General features: G+C 37.1%; 1 protein-coding gene across 40 annotated transcripts in view; it reads right to left on the bottom strand.

Moving 5' to 3' along the window:
• RIMS1 (regulating synaptic membrane exocytosis 1) overlaps positions 1-16,320 on the bottom strand; it is a 507,401-nt gene that overhangs the window by 139,399 nt on the left and 351,682 nt on the right. For 18 of the 40 annotated variants that reach the window (XM_073336400.1, XM_073336430.1, XM_073336415.1 and 15 more), the window contains 2 exons: positions 13,832-13,915; positions 2,507-2,578 (listed from right to left, as the gene is read on the bottom strand). The exons of 6 other annotated variants lie outside the window; for them this stretch is intronic. In XM_073336400.1, the coding sequence (XP_073192501.1) occupies positions 2,507-2,578; positions 13,832-13,915 (156 nt within the window). Of the gene's footprint in view, positions 1-2,506; positions 2,579-7,020; positions 7,099-13,831; positions 13,916-16,320 lie in introns of all 40 variants that reach the window. 16 more of the 40 variants (XM_073336409.1, XM_073336432.1, XM_073336418.1 and 13 more) reach the window with 3 other exon arrangements.

Genomic DNA, 16,320 nt, shown 5'->3' with positions numbered 1-16,320 from the left:
ATGTAATATAATTACAAGTGTGTTCATTCTTAGAATGCAAAAGCAGAGTGCATTTTATAAGCTTACATTTGTAGCTTTCAGACATCCAGCAAAATACACCAGATTCACATTCTCTGCAAAATAGTTTCTCTCCAGCTGAAACAGTTGCAAATCCCAAGTGATCAAAAATCATGAGTCAGACCCACCGCCCCCAATCATGAGATTAGCATACAAATCATTAGATGTTTTAAAATCAGTTGCAGGGTGGGGGGGCAGGAGAGGAGGTTGTTTTGTGTTATGATTTTTGATCCTTTAGAAGGAAGAGGCCCACGCTCAATCTGTGTATGATCATTTCAGTTGAAAATCACCCTTAAATACACACACAGAAATACAGGCCTTCCCAATGGCTAGTGCAGAGAGGGAGTTCATTTGCCCTGTCCAATTCCCTGTGGTGATAGCAAAAGTCATACTATCTCCACCCCATTCCCTTAGCTACATCCTATCTCTCTTTACTCCCATTACACCTCCTTGACCACTCACATCTCCCTCTCCATGCTCCCTTAGATTGTCTTCTCCCCGACATGGCTCCTATGGTCATTTGCTCACTCTGCATAGTATCCTTCCCTTTCCTTTTCTCTCCTTCCTCTCTGGCACCCTTTATTCCCCCCATAACCTAAGTCTCCATCATTTCTCCCACAGTGTCTTTCCTCCCAGTTTTCTGTCAGTTTCTTAACCATACATCATAAGAGATGGCCATCTTCCCTGAGGGCAATCTGGCTTCAGTCCAATCGAGAGCCATGGGAAATGATAGCGATCACTACTAATTTCTGTACTTACTCTTGAAGGTTGTTTTTTTTTTTTAAAAAAAAAGCATGGGCAAAATTCTTTTTCTTTCTTACAATACATGACACACATTTTTCCCACTGTAAAATATATAAATACCCTCTTTTAAAGCACAAACATATAAAGCACAAGGCTACAGCAAAAATGACTGAAATTTGAAATTTAGCAAGGCCATCCTATTCACTAAGGGTCGTATGATTTGTCTATCTTCAGGGGAAAACCAAAACTCAACTTATAAGCATATAAGCAAGTTCTGAGTAGGCACAGTGGCATCCATTAAGTTTTTTAGCACAGCATAATAATGCACTGAACCTTTTTCAAAACATAGTGTTAAATCCTGGCCTCACTGAAATTAATGTGAAAACTCCCATTGACTTAATTAGGGCCACGATATCATTTACAATGCTGGCACAGGAGCTGCTACTGGGACAGGAAAATTAAAACAAAATACAAAATAAAATTAAACAATAAAAAAAGCAAAAAACCTCCTACCTTTAGACTAAGCATAGAAAATCATAGGTATCGGGGAGGGTGGGGGGGAATTAAAGATTCAGTGGAATCTGCAATCTGTCTGCAATTTTTACTACATTATACAAATTATAAGCTTTTTGTTTGAAAACAAAATTAAATTTCTATCTTTTTTTCAATGCAGCTATTCACCTCTCATAGTGTAAATAGGGGTACTGCTGTCTAGCTGACCCAGCCTTACAGAAATCTGTCTCCAGCAACAGCGATATCTTACCCCTCTTTCACTATCTCATCAAGATGTGCACTTAAACCTAACTGGAACCAGTAGAATACTATCATTATTAAGCACATAAATTTCTTTTCCTTTCCATTTTTTTCTAAAATGAAGAACCTGGGTGCAAAACTCCTATATTATTATAGCATCAAAGGCGAAAGTTAAAATCACAATAAATTCACAGTAAAACTCAATAAAAGCAAAAGTTAAAGTTCCAGCAGCAATATTAAAACATTGCATAATTGCAAATTGTAGTATTTTCTATATACGTCTTTTAATATATTTCTAATTACAAGGTGAAATGGATACCTTAGAAAATAAAGGATGTACAGCATGTCCATAATAACATTGCTATTTGAGTGCAGCAATTCTTTAATTTTTGCAACTTCAATTGTGCAACTTTTATGTAATACTAAGATCATCTCTTTTGCAATTATTTATTGTTACCTTCACTTTTTGTACATAGATTTGTCTCATTGTCAAAATTATTTTTAAAATGTAAGAAACCAGGAAGAAATATCAGTGGTGAAGTACAATAACAAAGCAATCTTTCACTGCTTCAACATATTATACTTTTTGATCCAAATCCTGATCCTAGAGATCCAGTGCCAAAACTTACAGGACTTAACGGGTGAAGGATTTGAATCATTAAATTTACACAAAAGCGACTTTTGATCTTGGCCTATGGGTTTATCCATAAAGAAAGAAAGCCAGAAAACTTCTATACTATGACATAAAACATATGAGGCCAACATACCAGGCAATGACAGTTTTGTAACACAGATGTGAACTCATCAGTACTTTAAACTAAGGCAGCATGAATTTGTGTTAGTAATTTTATAAATTTAGTGTTTTACAGGTGGCATTTAAAGTAGCAGCAGGTGCACTGGAATTAATTTGACTCAGAGAGAAGGTTGCTGCATATTGTAGCATCAATCCTACCTTTCTGTTTCAGATGCGGAGTCTTTCCTAGTCTGTTTTTGGCTGTTATATCTTTCCACTTTTCTGGACTGCCTGTGAAATGAGATGTCAAAAAAATGAAAAAAGAAGAAAAGATACAGGAAATATGAAGAATAACGCTTTAATTATGTATTATAACGATAATGCAAAGTGGTTGACAGACAGAAAAGTGATAGCTATCTTTATGAATGGGCTGTTGAATTGGTAGTTTAAATCACAAGATCCTTTTCTATTATTGCATTAAATTAGCTCAGGTTTGCTGGTGTGATGGCAGTGGGCTGCCAAACAGGAGACCTCACTCAATGCTAGAGAAGAGAAAGATAATTAGTTCAGACTCTTGGGGTAGGTAACTAGTTGCATCACTTTTTAACAAGATTGCTCACAGGGTTAGAAACGAGCCCTCCAGTAGCTCCTAGGTCCTCCCTTGACAAGAAAATAGTGCTGTAAGAAGGAGCAGTTGCAGAAGGTACTGGGGAGTAATAGAACACTCAAATGTCAATCTGAAAAATGTTTTTAAATCACTTTTTCAAGTAACAAAGAAAACAAAATACTGTAATGAAGATCAAGTATAAATTACACTGCATAACAGTAAAACCTTGTCTTATATTTTACTGTACCAAGATTGCTAAAATGTTTGGAAAACTTCTATAACAATTCAATAATACTCTCTTTCTAACATATGTTAACTGGTTGGTATCAGAACATATGTCTGAACCCATTTTTGAAAAATATGTAATTGGGTCATGTAAATTTAGTTAGCTTCCTTAGACCTTTTCCATATCTATCTTTCACAAAGAGCCAGAAGAGAGCTGAGACTGAAATTTTGTTTGTTTCCCACTTTCCAACAGTCAGCTCTTCACCTGATTATGTAACATGCATTTGCTGGGCCGTATTTTAATTTGTCTATCTTAACCTAGCTGAAAGCTAGATCAGCTATTCCTTAAGCAGTAGAGGTGGTCTGATTTTCAGTGACCTTGCTATGGGCATTACACTAGTCACCTTTTGGGTGCTGGGAAAGAATTTTCCCATCACTGCTAGATTGGCCTGGGTGGTTTGTAGGACTTGGCTTCCTCTCAGCAGCTCAGGGAGCTGGTGGACAGGGTAGGTTGTAGGGTGCTCATGTTGTCACTATCTGACAAATGTCCACTGCAGGTACTTGTTCAATAGGGGGATCCTAATAAACCGGACTTGGAATTAGTATTAGTGAAGAGTGTCCCTTAAAGAAGATGAGGAAGAAGGCTGGGTGTCCCGCTATCTGGTAGGGAGATTTTCTCCACACCTTCAACCTTTGTGATGAGGAGAGCGCCTTAGGGTCCCAGCAACAGTACTGGGAGCAGGTTAAAAGTTTGGTGGTGGACACTGGTGAACTTTCACTGGATGAATTACTGCAGGATAGTTTCCCAGATGTGTTACTAAAGTTGCCATCATTAAAACATATTCCCAGTGTTTCACCTTTCTTCCTGTGATGCCCAGGTCAATGAATAGTCATTACAAGCCTGCAAAATTATGTAAATGACAACAGCTTTGCAGGAAAATTCTCCTGCATACTAGTACTATTCTTTGTATCTGACCTGGTTGTTATAATCTGTACAAAATAAAAATACTTCTGTGGGGAAGAATATGGAGATACCAGGGCAATTTCTGCACTGTTATAGCAATGTTATTGCGGACAGAATGTGGGTCATGAAGTTAAGAGTGACTTCTTGTTCTCATTCAAGACATTGCAGTGGGTGTCTGGGAAAATCACCAAATTCAGCTTTCTTGTCATTGATAAGCAACTTATATGGAAAGTTCAGTCTTGAAGGTAGAGAAGGTCTGGTGCTACTCTCACAGAGACCAGCGTCAATCAGGAATAACTTGCCTGAAGTCAGTGAATTACAACAGCATAAAACTGTTTACGTAGAGATTCGGGCCTTCTATGTGCAGGTTATCTCATTGCAGACTGTGGCACCATGAAAAGGACTGCCCCAGGAAGGGGGAAATACAGCTGAGCCCATGATAAAAATTATGGACTTGCAGTTGATAGCCAAATCGAGGACATAAAGATATCAACAGCTGATTTGTGGTCCCCTTTCATTAGAGTCAAAGGCAGAAATGTGACTGTACAATTTGATTGAATTGGGTACCATGAAGATATACAGTAAGTGGTATACATGATTGTACACCCCCATCTGTCTGTATCTAATCGTTGTCTCTTGTCTTATACATAGATTGTAAGCTGTTTGTGGGCAGGGACCATCTTTTTGTTCTGTGTTTGTACAGCGTCTAGCACAATGGGGTGCTGGTCCATGACTAGGGTTCTAAGTGACACTGTAATACAGAGGAGGAGGAGGAGGAGGAGGAGGCAAGCCCATTAACTGAAGAGTATTTTCAGTGCATGTTTTCACCATCATGCTGCAGAGATTGCGAATATATTATCAGGACTCTCTACATGGGCTCTGCATTTGTGGAACATGCTTTTCACTATTATTTATAATTCTTTGTTTGTGTCCATATTTACAAGTCAGATCCTGTTAATTTCTGTTGCCATACTGCAAGGTGCTCTCAAACATTTGTGTGAGAGACATTTTATAGGTTTATACGTTGCTTTTGTGGTGTTGTATGCATTTTTTACTCTATTACAGAATGAGGCCAGGAAACAACTGATATCCAGCTCTCTCTACAGGTTGTGGCCATCAGTGTTCCCTTAAATACATAAAGGTTAGTTGTCACAGGTATGTCTACACAGCATCTTGCAGTGAGTGGGGAGTAAGCCTCTCAGCCCTGGCCAAGAGGGCCACAACTTCAAAGCACTGTCTATACAGCTATTTTTAGACCATTAGTGCCAGCCACACTAACCCAAGTCTGTTGAGCCTGGAGCGCAACCTGCAACCGAGTCTGGAGCTGGATAATTTGCTCCAAAATCCTGTGTAAACATACCCTGAGAAATAACCAGTGTAGACCGCCATTCAAATGTGGTAAAAAAGGAGAGAGTGATTGTTTGCTCACTGTTGCACAAGGGATGCTGACAAACCCCAAATTCTATGTTTCACAGGAAATAGGACTGGAAGAGATGCACAAGGAATTGATGTTGATAAAATCAACTTCATGCACTAAGCTAGGCAGGTAAAATGCAGAAATAAAAGACAGATGAAAGAGCCATTTCAAGATTTGTATTTTAGACCTTGGTGAAAATGAGAAGAAACTCGGTGTCTGAACTGGAAATTGTGTACACAGACATTACAGCAAATTATAGCTAAAATAATTGATCACAGATGATTTTCATGTTCTCCTCAAGCTATTGTAATGTTTGATTAGTATTAAACCATTATATAGTATGTTTCACAGGTAGGAACAGAAAGGGGAAACACATCTTAAACAAAATAATTTTGCATGCATGAAAATCTTGTTAGCAGTTGTATTCTAGTGACTAAAAGCATGAAGGTTTTTACAAAAAATACTCTACAAAAATTAGTTAATTAACAGGTGTAATCCTGTTCCCCACCATGCTCTGTACTTTAAACTTCCATTGCATGTATTTTCCTTACATAATTCTTTTACTCCCCTATATGCAGCCAAATTTAAGGAGCATAAATCAGGAGATCTGTGTTAGTATTTAAGATTCTTTACAGATGCTGCAACTGTCTTTGAAGGCCCCAAAGCATGGAAGTATGCGTTTTTCGTTAAGTATGAGTAGCCCCATTGAGTTCAATTAGTTCAATGGGGCTACTCATTGGCTAGATTATCTCAGCCCTTAGAGGACTATGCAGCAGAGTAAGATCACCTTCCTCTTACTCCCAACTGGCCCTGCTCAGATTGTGACTATTACTGCCGGGGGAGTGGGAGTGCCCCCAGAATCAGTGCCTTATTCTCCTCACTACAAACAGGTGGGAAGAGAAGGACTGGGAATAGGAAGAGCTCTGGTTACACCTGTTTATGTGCTGGGCACACAGGCAGGAATGAGCTACTCCATGAAGAGGAGTGAAGAAACTTACTGCTTCCCAAGAGAGAGCAAGGGAAGAACTGAAACTGTCATAATTAGTTCTCTGGTCTGCTCCTGGGGGAGCACACCTTGAGTCACAATTCACTTTGTGCTTCCCCCTTGTTCTGGAGGGTAGTGATTTGTTGCTGCCCTTTTCCAACAGCAAATTATAATACCCCTCTCCTTATCTATGCAGACTCAACTGCTATGCCCAGCTCATGAGATGAATAAGTGGGAGCTGGGCACCCAATCTATGCTTTAATGCCTGTGCCCAATGTCCAGAGAGTGCACATAGGGGTGTATGGTGGGCACTTACTCCATGTTCAAATTTAGTCACTTAGTGCGCTATATATAAAGAGGTTAAATATGTTAGTATGAAAATACCAACAGCTATCATGTATATTTAGCTATAAAGAGAATGAAAAAGCATATTAAATAAAATATTTATAACAGAGCATGTTGTCAGGGAAGGAAATTGTTCACGGTTCATAAATTAGAATTTACTTGGAACTAAAATTTGATTTAATAAGGATACCTCTGTGTTGTTCCAGGTTTAGCACTTAGGTGGTTTATACTGTCTTGTTTTGGAATGCAAGACTCCAGCGTCCTTGTTCTTCACAAATTTTGGAAACATGGAAGTGAATTGGACAGAATGGACAGAAACAGAGAGATGGTCACATGCAGTGAAGATGGAGACATGCAGTCAAAATATATAAACCAATAGCATTCATGTACTAAGTACTGACCAAACTGCATTTCTGATGTTCCCTTTATTCATATGTTTAAAGGGGATATTTTACAAATCTGTAACACCATGGTAAGTACAAAAGTAAAACATCAGTGACTGAAAAATGTAAAATCTATATTGAACTACAGCATTGTAGCTCACCAATTGCCATTTTCCTTATTGAGAATAAATCTAAAAATTTGTCCATTAGAATAATAGATAAATGCTTCTTCCTCAATCCAAATGAAAATTCAAGTAGTATTTGAAAAAATAACATTTTAGTTTTAATTACTGACAAATTATCTTGATTAAAATCAAATAAATTCTGTTTGCATTTAAGAAAACTTTCCTAAATATCCATACTAAAATTACCAGATGTTTTGCTGGTGTGATAAATAACTGCTCAATAATCACACAAAGGCAGCAAACTGACCCAGCAAGAATATTTTAAAAAAATGTATTCTAATGATGGTCAAAATATGTCTCTTGTAATTTCCATACTATTTTCATTTTATGCTTAAACTCTTTTAACATATTTACAATTTATCCAGAACTTACAATTTGACTTAAATATAACTGTTCTGTCAGTTTTCACATGCAGGCCACTGTACAAAAGAGAACTTTTTTCCAGACTCGATACGTAGGTCTGGGTTTTTTTCCAGGTACCAAACTCAGTTATACAGAATAAATAAGATATCTAGTAATGCTTTATCGTATAACCTCAGCCTTTCAGCTATAATGTTAAATTAAGATGTTCATCTTTGACTGCTGAATGTGATTGCCAAACTGACTGAAAACTTATGTGGCTATTACTACTTATCCCTATATAATGAAAAGTGCAAGATTTGCTATAAGGCCATATCTCTAACTTTAGAAGACACAGTCGAATAATTTTCATAGTTTAAAATGTTTATTTTTTATTCTTCATTATTTGCAGACCCCTTTAAGAAATGGGAAAAAAATGTCCCCTACTCAGTTTGGATCTGATTCTACAAACTCATACATGAGTAAGTTTGCTCATACTAGTAGCCTCACTGATTACAATATGTGAACATAACACAGCATCGGCCGGTGTGCGAAGGGTTTGTTTCACCACTCGCGCCTCCTTGAGGTGGGGTGTGGCATGGCAGCTCTCTCTCCACTGCTGTGGTGGTCTGCCTCTTTCTGTGACTTGGCCCTCCAGCCAGGTCCCTTCAAAGTCTCTCCGCTTTCAGGATAGTCCATGAACAAAAGCCAAGGGGAACTAATAATATGATTTTGGCAATTAATTGATCTTTAAATATTCATGGTAAATAGGCCCAATGGCCTGTGATGGGATGTTAGATGGGGTGGGATCTGAGTTACTACAGAGAATTCTTTCCTGGGTGTCTGGCTGGTGAATCTTGCCCATATGCTCAGGGTTTAGCTGATTGCCATATTCGGGGTCAGGAAGGAATTTTCCTCCAGGGCAGATTGGAAGAGGCCCTGGAGGTTTTTCGCCTTCCTCTGTAGCATGGGGCACGGGTCACCTACTGGAGGATTCTCTGCTCCTTGAAGTCTTTAAGCCACAATTTGAGGACTTCAATAGCTCAGACATAGGTGAGAGGTTTTTTTGCAGGAGTGGGTGGGTGAGATTCTGTGGCCTGCGTTGTGCAGGAGGTCAGACTAGATGATCATAATGGTCCCTTCTGACCTTAATATCTATGGATCTGTGAATCTATGAAATCAACAGAGTTAGTAAAAGAGAGAGCAGGAAGTGCCTTCCTCTCAGGGTGTATTAGAATCAGGCCTTCTCTTCTCTCAAGTACAGATACTATACAGTACTATAACAAGTACAGATATAGTTAACATGTTTCTGACATATGCAGTGTAGTCGTAGCCATGTTGGTTACAGGATATTAGACAGACAAGGTGGGTGAGGTAATATCTTTTACTGAACCACTTTCTTTTGGTGAGAGAGACAAGCTTTTGAGACACGGGGAGCTCTTCTTCAGACCAGACCTGAAGAAGAACTCAGTATGATTGAAAAGCTTGTTTTCTCACTCACAGAAATTGGTCCAATACAAGATATTACCTCACCCATCTTGTCTCTCTGTTTCTGACGTCTGTTTGTCTGGATTCCTTATCAGACTTTTGAAAGCACCTTAGCTTGTTTTATACAGATGCAACTAATTCCAAATCTGTAGATAATTGAGGTGCCCTTTCGAGTATACAGGCAGGTTATTCAAATTTTGGAAGTGAGGATTCTCTGTGTCCCAGATCTGAGGTCATCTTAAAGTGTAGCTCAGTGTCAGGTTAAATGATAACCTATTTGAGAAAATATATCATTATTTTCCTTCAAAAGACAATGTATTAATTTTAAGGAAATTTTCAAAGGCTATTTTAAAAAATTGGGTTTCTGGCCTTTGTTTTTTGTGGGTTTATTTATTTATTTGTTTTTTTTTTTTTGCTTTGCTTCTTTATAAATTATAAAGGAGTGTGAAAGCTTTTAAAACTGTTTTCTGCATTTCTACCTTAACTATATCAAGAATGTCAAGTTTGGTTTTCCCTGGTTTTGCTGAAAGACTCTGGAAGGTCTCAGGGAGGCTTACTGAGAGCTTTCACACTTTAACGGAAAGGGACAAGAATGTTGAATTTTAACAGAAGCTTCATTTACCCAAAATGTTAAATAGCGATTGAAGTTAAATATATACTGTTAATAAAACAAATAGTCTGAATAAAAGTCCCTTCTATTGTCAATTGCTCAACTTTCACTCACTTGGCTCCTCTCATCACCTGTGATATCACCTTTTCCCTAGTTCAATTATAATCATAAAATGTTGAAGCCTAGACAGGATCTGAATTTCTAATGTGAAAAACAAACAAGGGATAAAAAACTTTGAGGTCTTTATAACATATCATAAAGAAGAAAACAAAGAAAACAAAGCCATGATTTTTTAATATTTTTGAGTCAATATATGTACAGTGAAAAGGAGTACTTGTGGCACCTTAGAGACTAACCAATTTATTTGAGCATAAGCTTTTGTGAGCTACAGCTCACTTCGTGAGCTACAGTGAGCTACAGCTCACTCACCGTAGCTCACGAAAGCTTATGCTCAAATAAATTGGTTAGTCTCTAAGGTGCCACAAGTACTCCTTTTCTTTTTGCGAATACAGACTAACACGGCTGTTACTCTGAAACCTATATGTATAGTATATCTTGAGCACAGAATGCAAATTGGTCCAACTTGTATGATAATTCTGGGATGTACACAAATGGAGTCTGACATGACAGCTGTCAAATTCAATTTATCTGTGAAGTCAGGATTTAAACTTGGCTATGAAAAGCTAGTCAAGTAACCCAGTGTGTCACTCAGAGCCTCCCCTCAAACATCAGTTGTTATTTTGACAAGCGTTCACAAAAGCATACCAAAGAAAGGCAAAGTCTAGTATTGAATGGTACTAGCTAATATACAGAATTGCTTGTGAAATAGATTTTTAAGGGCAATGATTAGTACAAAATGTAAGAGAATTCTAATTGTATAAATGTAATTTGGCTTTGGTTTTCTCTTTTACATTATACACAAAATGAACTGAATAGAAAAGAAAAAGAAAAAAGATAATACTAACTGATTTAAAATGTTAGCTTTAACTATTTCACTATTGATCATTCTAGCAGAAATACACAATTGCTCTGGGATTGTGAGTCAACTACATAAGCAGAGTATCACCATATTCAATCCCATTCCTTTGCATCGAAAGACTGCTTAATGGGCAAGGGAGTGTTGTGTATTTAAAAATTGAATAACTTAACTCTTGGGAACGGATCAGGAAATGGGTTTCAGTTACAACAAACTAGTCAAGTACCCAAAGGTTCATCTACCCCTAATTACTGAATAATATATATTTTTATCCCAGATAAGGAAGTTAAACCACTTTAAATTCTTAGGGCCACATTCAGAGGTGATGAGTAGGCTGTGTAAATTGGACTCCTCATCTACTTGTTGGACATCCATACTCTACTGTTGTGTAAAGGAGCCTAAGTTGCTGTAACTTCTGTCTGTCGCGGAGACAGAAGAAAGTGCAAATAAGCAGCATCTGAGTAGCAAAAAGAGTACGGCATTAATGCACGCCTTTTTCTGCACCTCAGCCAGGAAATCACACCAACGAGACATAAATGAAAAGAAAGAAAAATGTTTCTTCTTAATGTTTCTTACATCTGTAGAAAGACACTTATATCAAACTGAAAATTTTACAATATTTTTATGATTTAAAAGCCTTTACCATAATAGTTTTCCCTCTTATGCAGACACTTTAATGTAATAAACTTATTAAAACAAAGATAGAAAAACAGATGTCAGGAGTACACTCGATGGTTACAATCTTGAAGTTCTCAGGCAAAAGTCCCAATGACACCAAGAATAAAGATGATTAAGTAAGGATTGTAGTATTAGGGTGAAATACTGGATCCACTGAAGTCAGTGGCAAAACTACCATTGATGTCAATGGGGTCAGGATTTCTCCCAGGGGCCCTACATATGATGGGCCTGATCCATCAAAGTCAATAAGAGACTTTTTATGGACTTCTAAGAGCTATTATAGTGAGAGGAAAGAGTTACTCAAAAATGCCCATCGTTTAGAAAGTGTAACCTTTTGTAACCTTTATCTTGAAATGCTCCCAATTAATATTAAGTTGCTAAAGATAAGGGTGTAATAAACCCCAACTTAGTTTTCAAGTTGGCTATAGAAAATTCTGTAATTACAGAAAATTTGTTTAGTAGAGGACCATTGGGCAACACTTTAAATAATACAAGGAGACTTTATTCAAAAGGAAAATGATTACGTAAGCAAACAGGTATGCAATTACTACTTACACAATACTACAATTATACATATATTCAAAGATGAAATAGTGTATATCAGTGAGTAATCAGTCCACTGAGAACAGCGTGAAGTACAGCCTTATAATCCTGAAACCTAACAGTTAATTGGCACTCCCCTGCAATGTTGCAAGGCTATGCCTTTTTCCACCTATTATAATATTAATTAACATTAAACTACCCCTTACCATAATTATATTTCCATCATTTCCTTATTGGCTCTTTACCTTACACATTATTTAAATTTACTTCCCATTCTATCAATATAGGTAGCATTTTAATACAACATTACAAAATTCTCAAAACACTTATTAAAAACGTTGCTCAAACCAGTTATAACCAAAACATTGCAGCAATATAACCCTAGATCACGTCCTTGCTAAATTCAAATTTCCTGTCTTGCTGTCTCCAACTTATCTCCAACTTTCTCACACTAGCAACTCCAATTTCCCATACTCCTCTACACTTAGGTTTTGGGCCTAAGTTAGCCTAACTTCTACTTAATTCTTAACCTAAACCATCCACTAGGTTACATAAATATGGACTATATGTACTAATTGTACTATCTTTACTGATAATGTCCTTTTGGAAGTATCAAAATACAAAAACAGAGATCACATTGGACTCAGTACTACAGTCAATTAAATGTTTAGGTATGCAGTGACTGCAAGATGTAGCCAGTTTTGGAATTAAAAAACATCATGTGATAATTTGAAAACATACTATTGCACATAGAAATGGAATCCAGGTATAGCTATAGTGTTCCCACTAAAGTTGGTGGCAATACTTCCAAGGCAAGGCAAAACAGACTATGGCATAAATGTAGGAGCTCTTAAGCAGAAAGAGAAGACCAGCACTACAGAAACTGTAATGTTACTTGTATACTGTACTTTTGAGAGTTAAACCTCATAAGAACTGCACAAACTTTTTTAAAAAATTAAGAATGAGCAGATTTACTATAACACATCAGGGTTTAAAGGGTAGAAATAAAATCTTGCTCTTGCGTTACATTCAAAGTGCTGAATTAATATCTTATTTGGTTTAAAAAGTGAATCTAGTAGAAGAAATGACAACATACGAGAAGAACGTTACTATTAAAAATACCAGGCATCAAAACTGAGTTGAATAAGAAAACCAGAGCATGAAACAAAACAATGGAAGGTGCTTACATTCATCACAACTGGCAAATCAGCATACAAAGTGGATCCAAAGCACTTGCATTATTGGTCAAAACCTACCTTGTAGGGAAAACCTGCCCCTGAAGATAACCTTAATTTACGAAAGAATTTCATAACCATACCAATTATTATATATACCAATTAATATTTCTCTCTGTGTATCTGATTTTTTTCTCATAAGCATTTTGCGGAGAAAGAAACATAATTGAGGTTAAATTAAAAAAAAAGAAAGAAATAGGCTCTCTGACAGATAAATATATTATAAAGCACCACAGGGGAAAAAAACCTACATTTACAGAAACGGGGGCCGGGGGGGAAGAATGAACAGTCCATTAATATGGAAGTTTCTACATCAGATTAGACATCTTGTTTTCAGAAACTATCCCTTGGAATGTTCACACAATCAGAAGACTTGACCAGGGGCACATTCCTAGGTGCTTTATAATAATTCAACAAAATGCAGAGATGAACTTTGAGCTGACACTTTACTTTGATTTTGTCATAGTTAAAGTTTATTAAATATCTTTTTAAAACTTTATTATACTTCTCTCAGAGTGCAAGATGCAGTAAGCCACTTTTCAGTTAGGAGGAGTTGGCTAGTACCTGTCATCCTCCGGAGATGCATGCTGGATATGAATCCTGGGACTAGTAGGTCGTCTCCTCTCTAGGGAGGGGGACCATCTACCCCTGTTTGCCCATTCAATAAAACAGGAAAAAAATATTTAGTGAGTGAAAAAATTAAAATAGGTATGGGAATTGGGACTGGAAAAGTACCCCAAAAAGTAATGAAATTGATTGTTTTTAATATAATAATTCTTACTAATTTTTTTAGAAATTTGGATACACTATTCTTATAGCTGTTTGTTGTGGTATATTTTCTATATAGCAGTACACTATACAAACAATTATAATGAGTGTACAAGCATGCACAATTTAGAGTGATTTAAATAATTTTCATGGCATATACAGTATTTCAAACATCCTCAAATGCTAGAAAATCTAAAAACCTGTTATTCAATAGAAGAAGTTGGAATTATAAACTAGAAGAACTTTTCAGGTGTTGATTGGCTGTTATTTTCCTCTTTCATTTTCCCAAGGGTTTATTCCCCCATTAACTGCACTAAACAAAATTTTTCCAGTAAAAATACATGGTTTTAAATTACAAAGAGACCTTTAAGAGGATTAAAGCATCATGTTACACTGTTAACAGCAGAATGTGGGGCACAAAGTGATCTGTTTTCCTAGAGCTCATCCTATGTCACTATCTGCTCTACTCATCAGCTTGTAGAGACCCCTATTCAATGTGCAATGGAAGGGCTCTGTGCAGTCCAAAATTTTCTTTGAGGCTGCCAACACACAGAAGCTCTGAAAGTTTTCTGGGTTTTGTAGCAATGGAGGATATTACATCTTCTAAAAGGGGTAATGCTTCCTTGGTGACAAGCATGTGTCTTTACTCTTTACATTACATGCTCATCAAAGACTATTTATTTTCTAGGAGGAGAGCCTGTGACACCATCCATCTCAGGTTCTTTTGTTGCTGAGCACTGTTACAGAGACAGACAACAAATTTTTAAAAGGCAGGATCAGCCACTATTGACTTCTGAGTTGAATTCCTTTATATAGCTGAGACAAGTAGAAGAGATGAGATTCATCAAATTTTGAGCAGGGGGTTGGACTAGATGACCTCCTGAGGTCCCTTCCAAGGCTTATATTCTATGATTCTGTGAAGTTAACTTGTCCAAAAAGGTAAGGCTGACACTTGGGAGCAAGAAGCTCTCACAAATCTTGCTAAGTATAATTATCATTTTAAGAAGTTTAATATATTAACTATTATTGTTGAGTCTAGGTTAAATAAAGGATATCCTTATTTAATAGTCAAGGTAATAATGTTATATTTAGAGTAAATATTATAAATTTGCATGTTAGCAAAGAGAAATTAATTAGTATATATTTGTGTGCCTGGACTAGTGTAAACTTATAAAATTTCTTTTATATTCAAAAAAATGTGTAATCAAGTTTTATTAGTTCATGCCAGTCTCTTTTTATTGATTTTATAAATTAAAGAAAAAAATCTTTAAACAGCGTGGGTGGGAGGGGTGGGGGAACATTCATATTTGTAATAGTTTTTTCTTTCAAAAGCTCATTTGATTTAGAACAATAAAAAGGCTCAATCACAATGGAAAGATAATATAGTATAAACCTAATGCTGCTTAGTTTTGAAAATACAGGCAAGAAATCATTGTATATATCTCTATATATTTACATTAGCAGAGTAATACTTTACATGAACTATTCACTTTCTGAGGCAACCTTCCAGTCCATTTATTAAGAAACAGTGTTTCACTTACGGAACATGCAAATAACAAAAGTTTCAGGGAGATTTAGCATCACTTCACATTTAGGTAGCTCTTTTAAAAGATTCCAAAGGGAATAGGTTGTTAGCAGTTAGTTACTTTTTCTCTCCAAAGCAAGGGTTAAAGAAAATGTTAATGCATCAGTGCACTCAGTCAAAGCCCTTAATATGCTGATATCCTCTACAAATATTAAAGTGCATTTTTACAAAATGTTATTAATTTTGGTCATCATGCATTATGAACGTTGACAGCATACTCTCTTTCCGTAAATTTCAGTGGCGCTTAACCTTATATACCAGGGATGGCCAAACTGTGGTTTGCAAACCACATGCGGCTCTTTTACAGTTAGAGAGTGGCTGACAGAACTCCCCAGACCCCCCGACATTCTCCACCTACCAGACTGGTTGGGGGGGAGTTTGGGATCTCTGCCTTGCAGTGGGATGGTACAGTAGGGGCTTCTGCCTAGCGGGGAGGGGAGTCTTGGGGCTTTAGCCCTGTGCCCCATCAGGTGCCTCTCACGGGGCTGAAGCCCGAGGCCCGACCCCTGGCAGGTGCACCCCGGCACTCGAACTTCTCAAGATTGTCATATGCAGCTTGGAGGGCCAGTATGTTTGGCCACCCCTGTTATATACTGTACAAAGCATGTGCAACATTACAATGCAGACAAACATGCAACAATGTACTCTCTTCTACACTGGTTGAAAAAGAGGAAAAAACCCAACATAGTGTATACCTAAT

Source organism: Lepidochelys kempii, chromosome 3 (genome assembly GCF_965140265.1).
Source record: "Lepidochelys kempii isolate rLepKem1 chromosome 3, rLepKem1.hap2, whole genome shotgun sequence".
Lineage (NCBI taxonomy): Eukaryota > Metazoa > Chordata > Testudines > Cheloniidae > Lepidochelys > Lepidochelys kempii.
The sequence above is the reverse complement of the archived record's forward strand: the minus strand, read 5'-3'. Positions and strand labels throughout refer to the sequence as shown.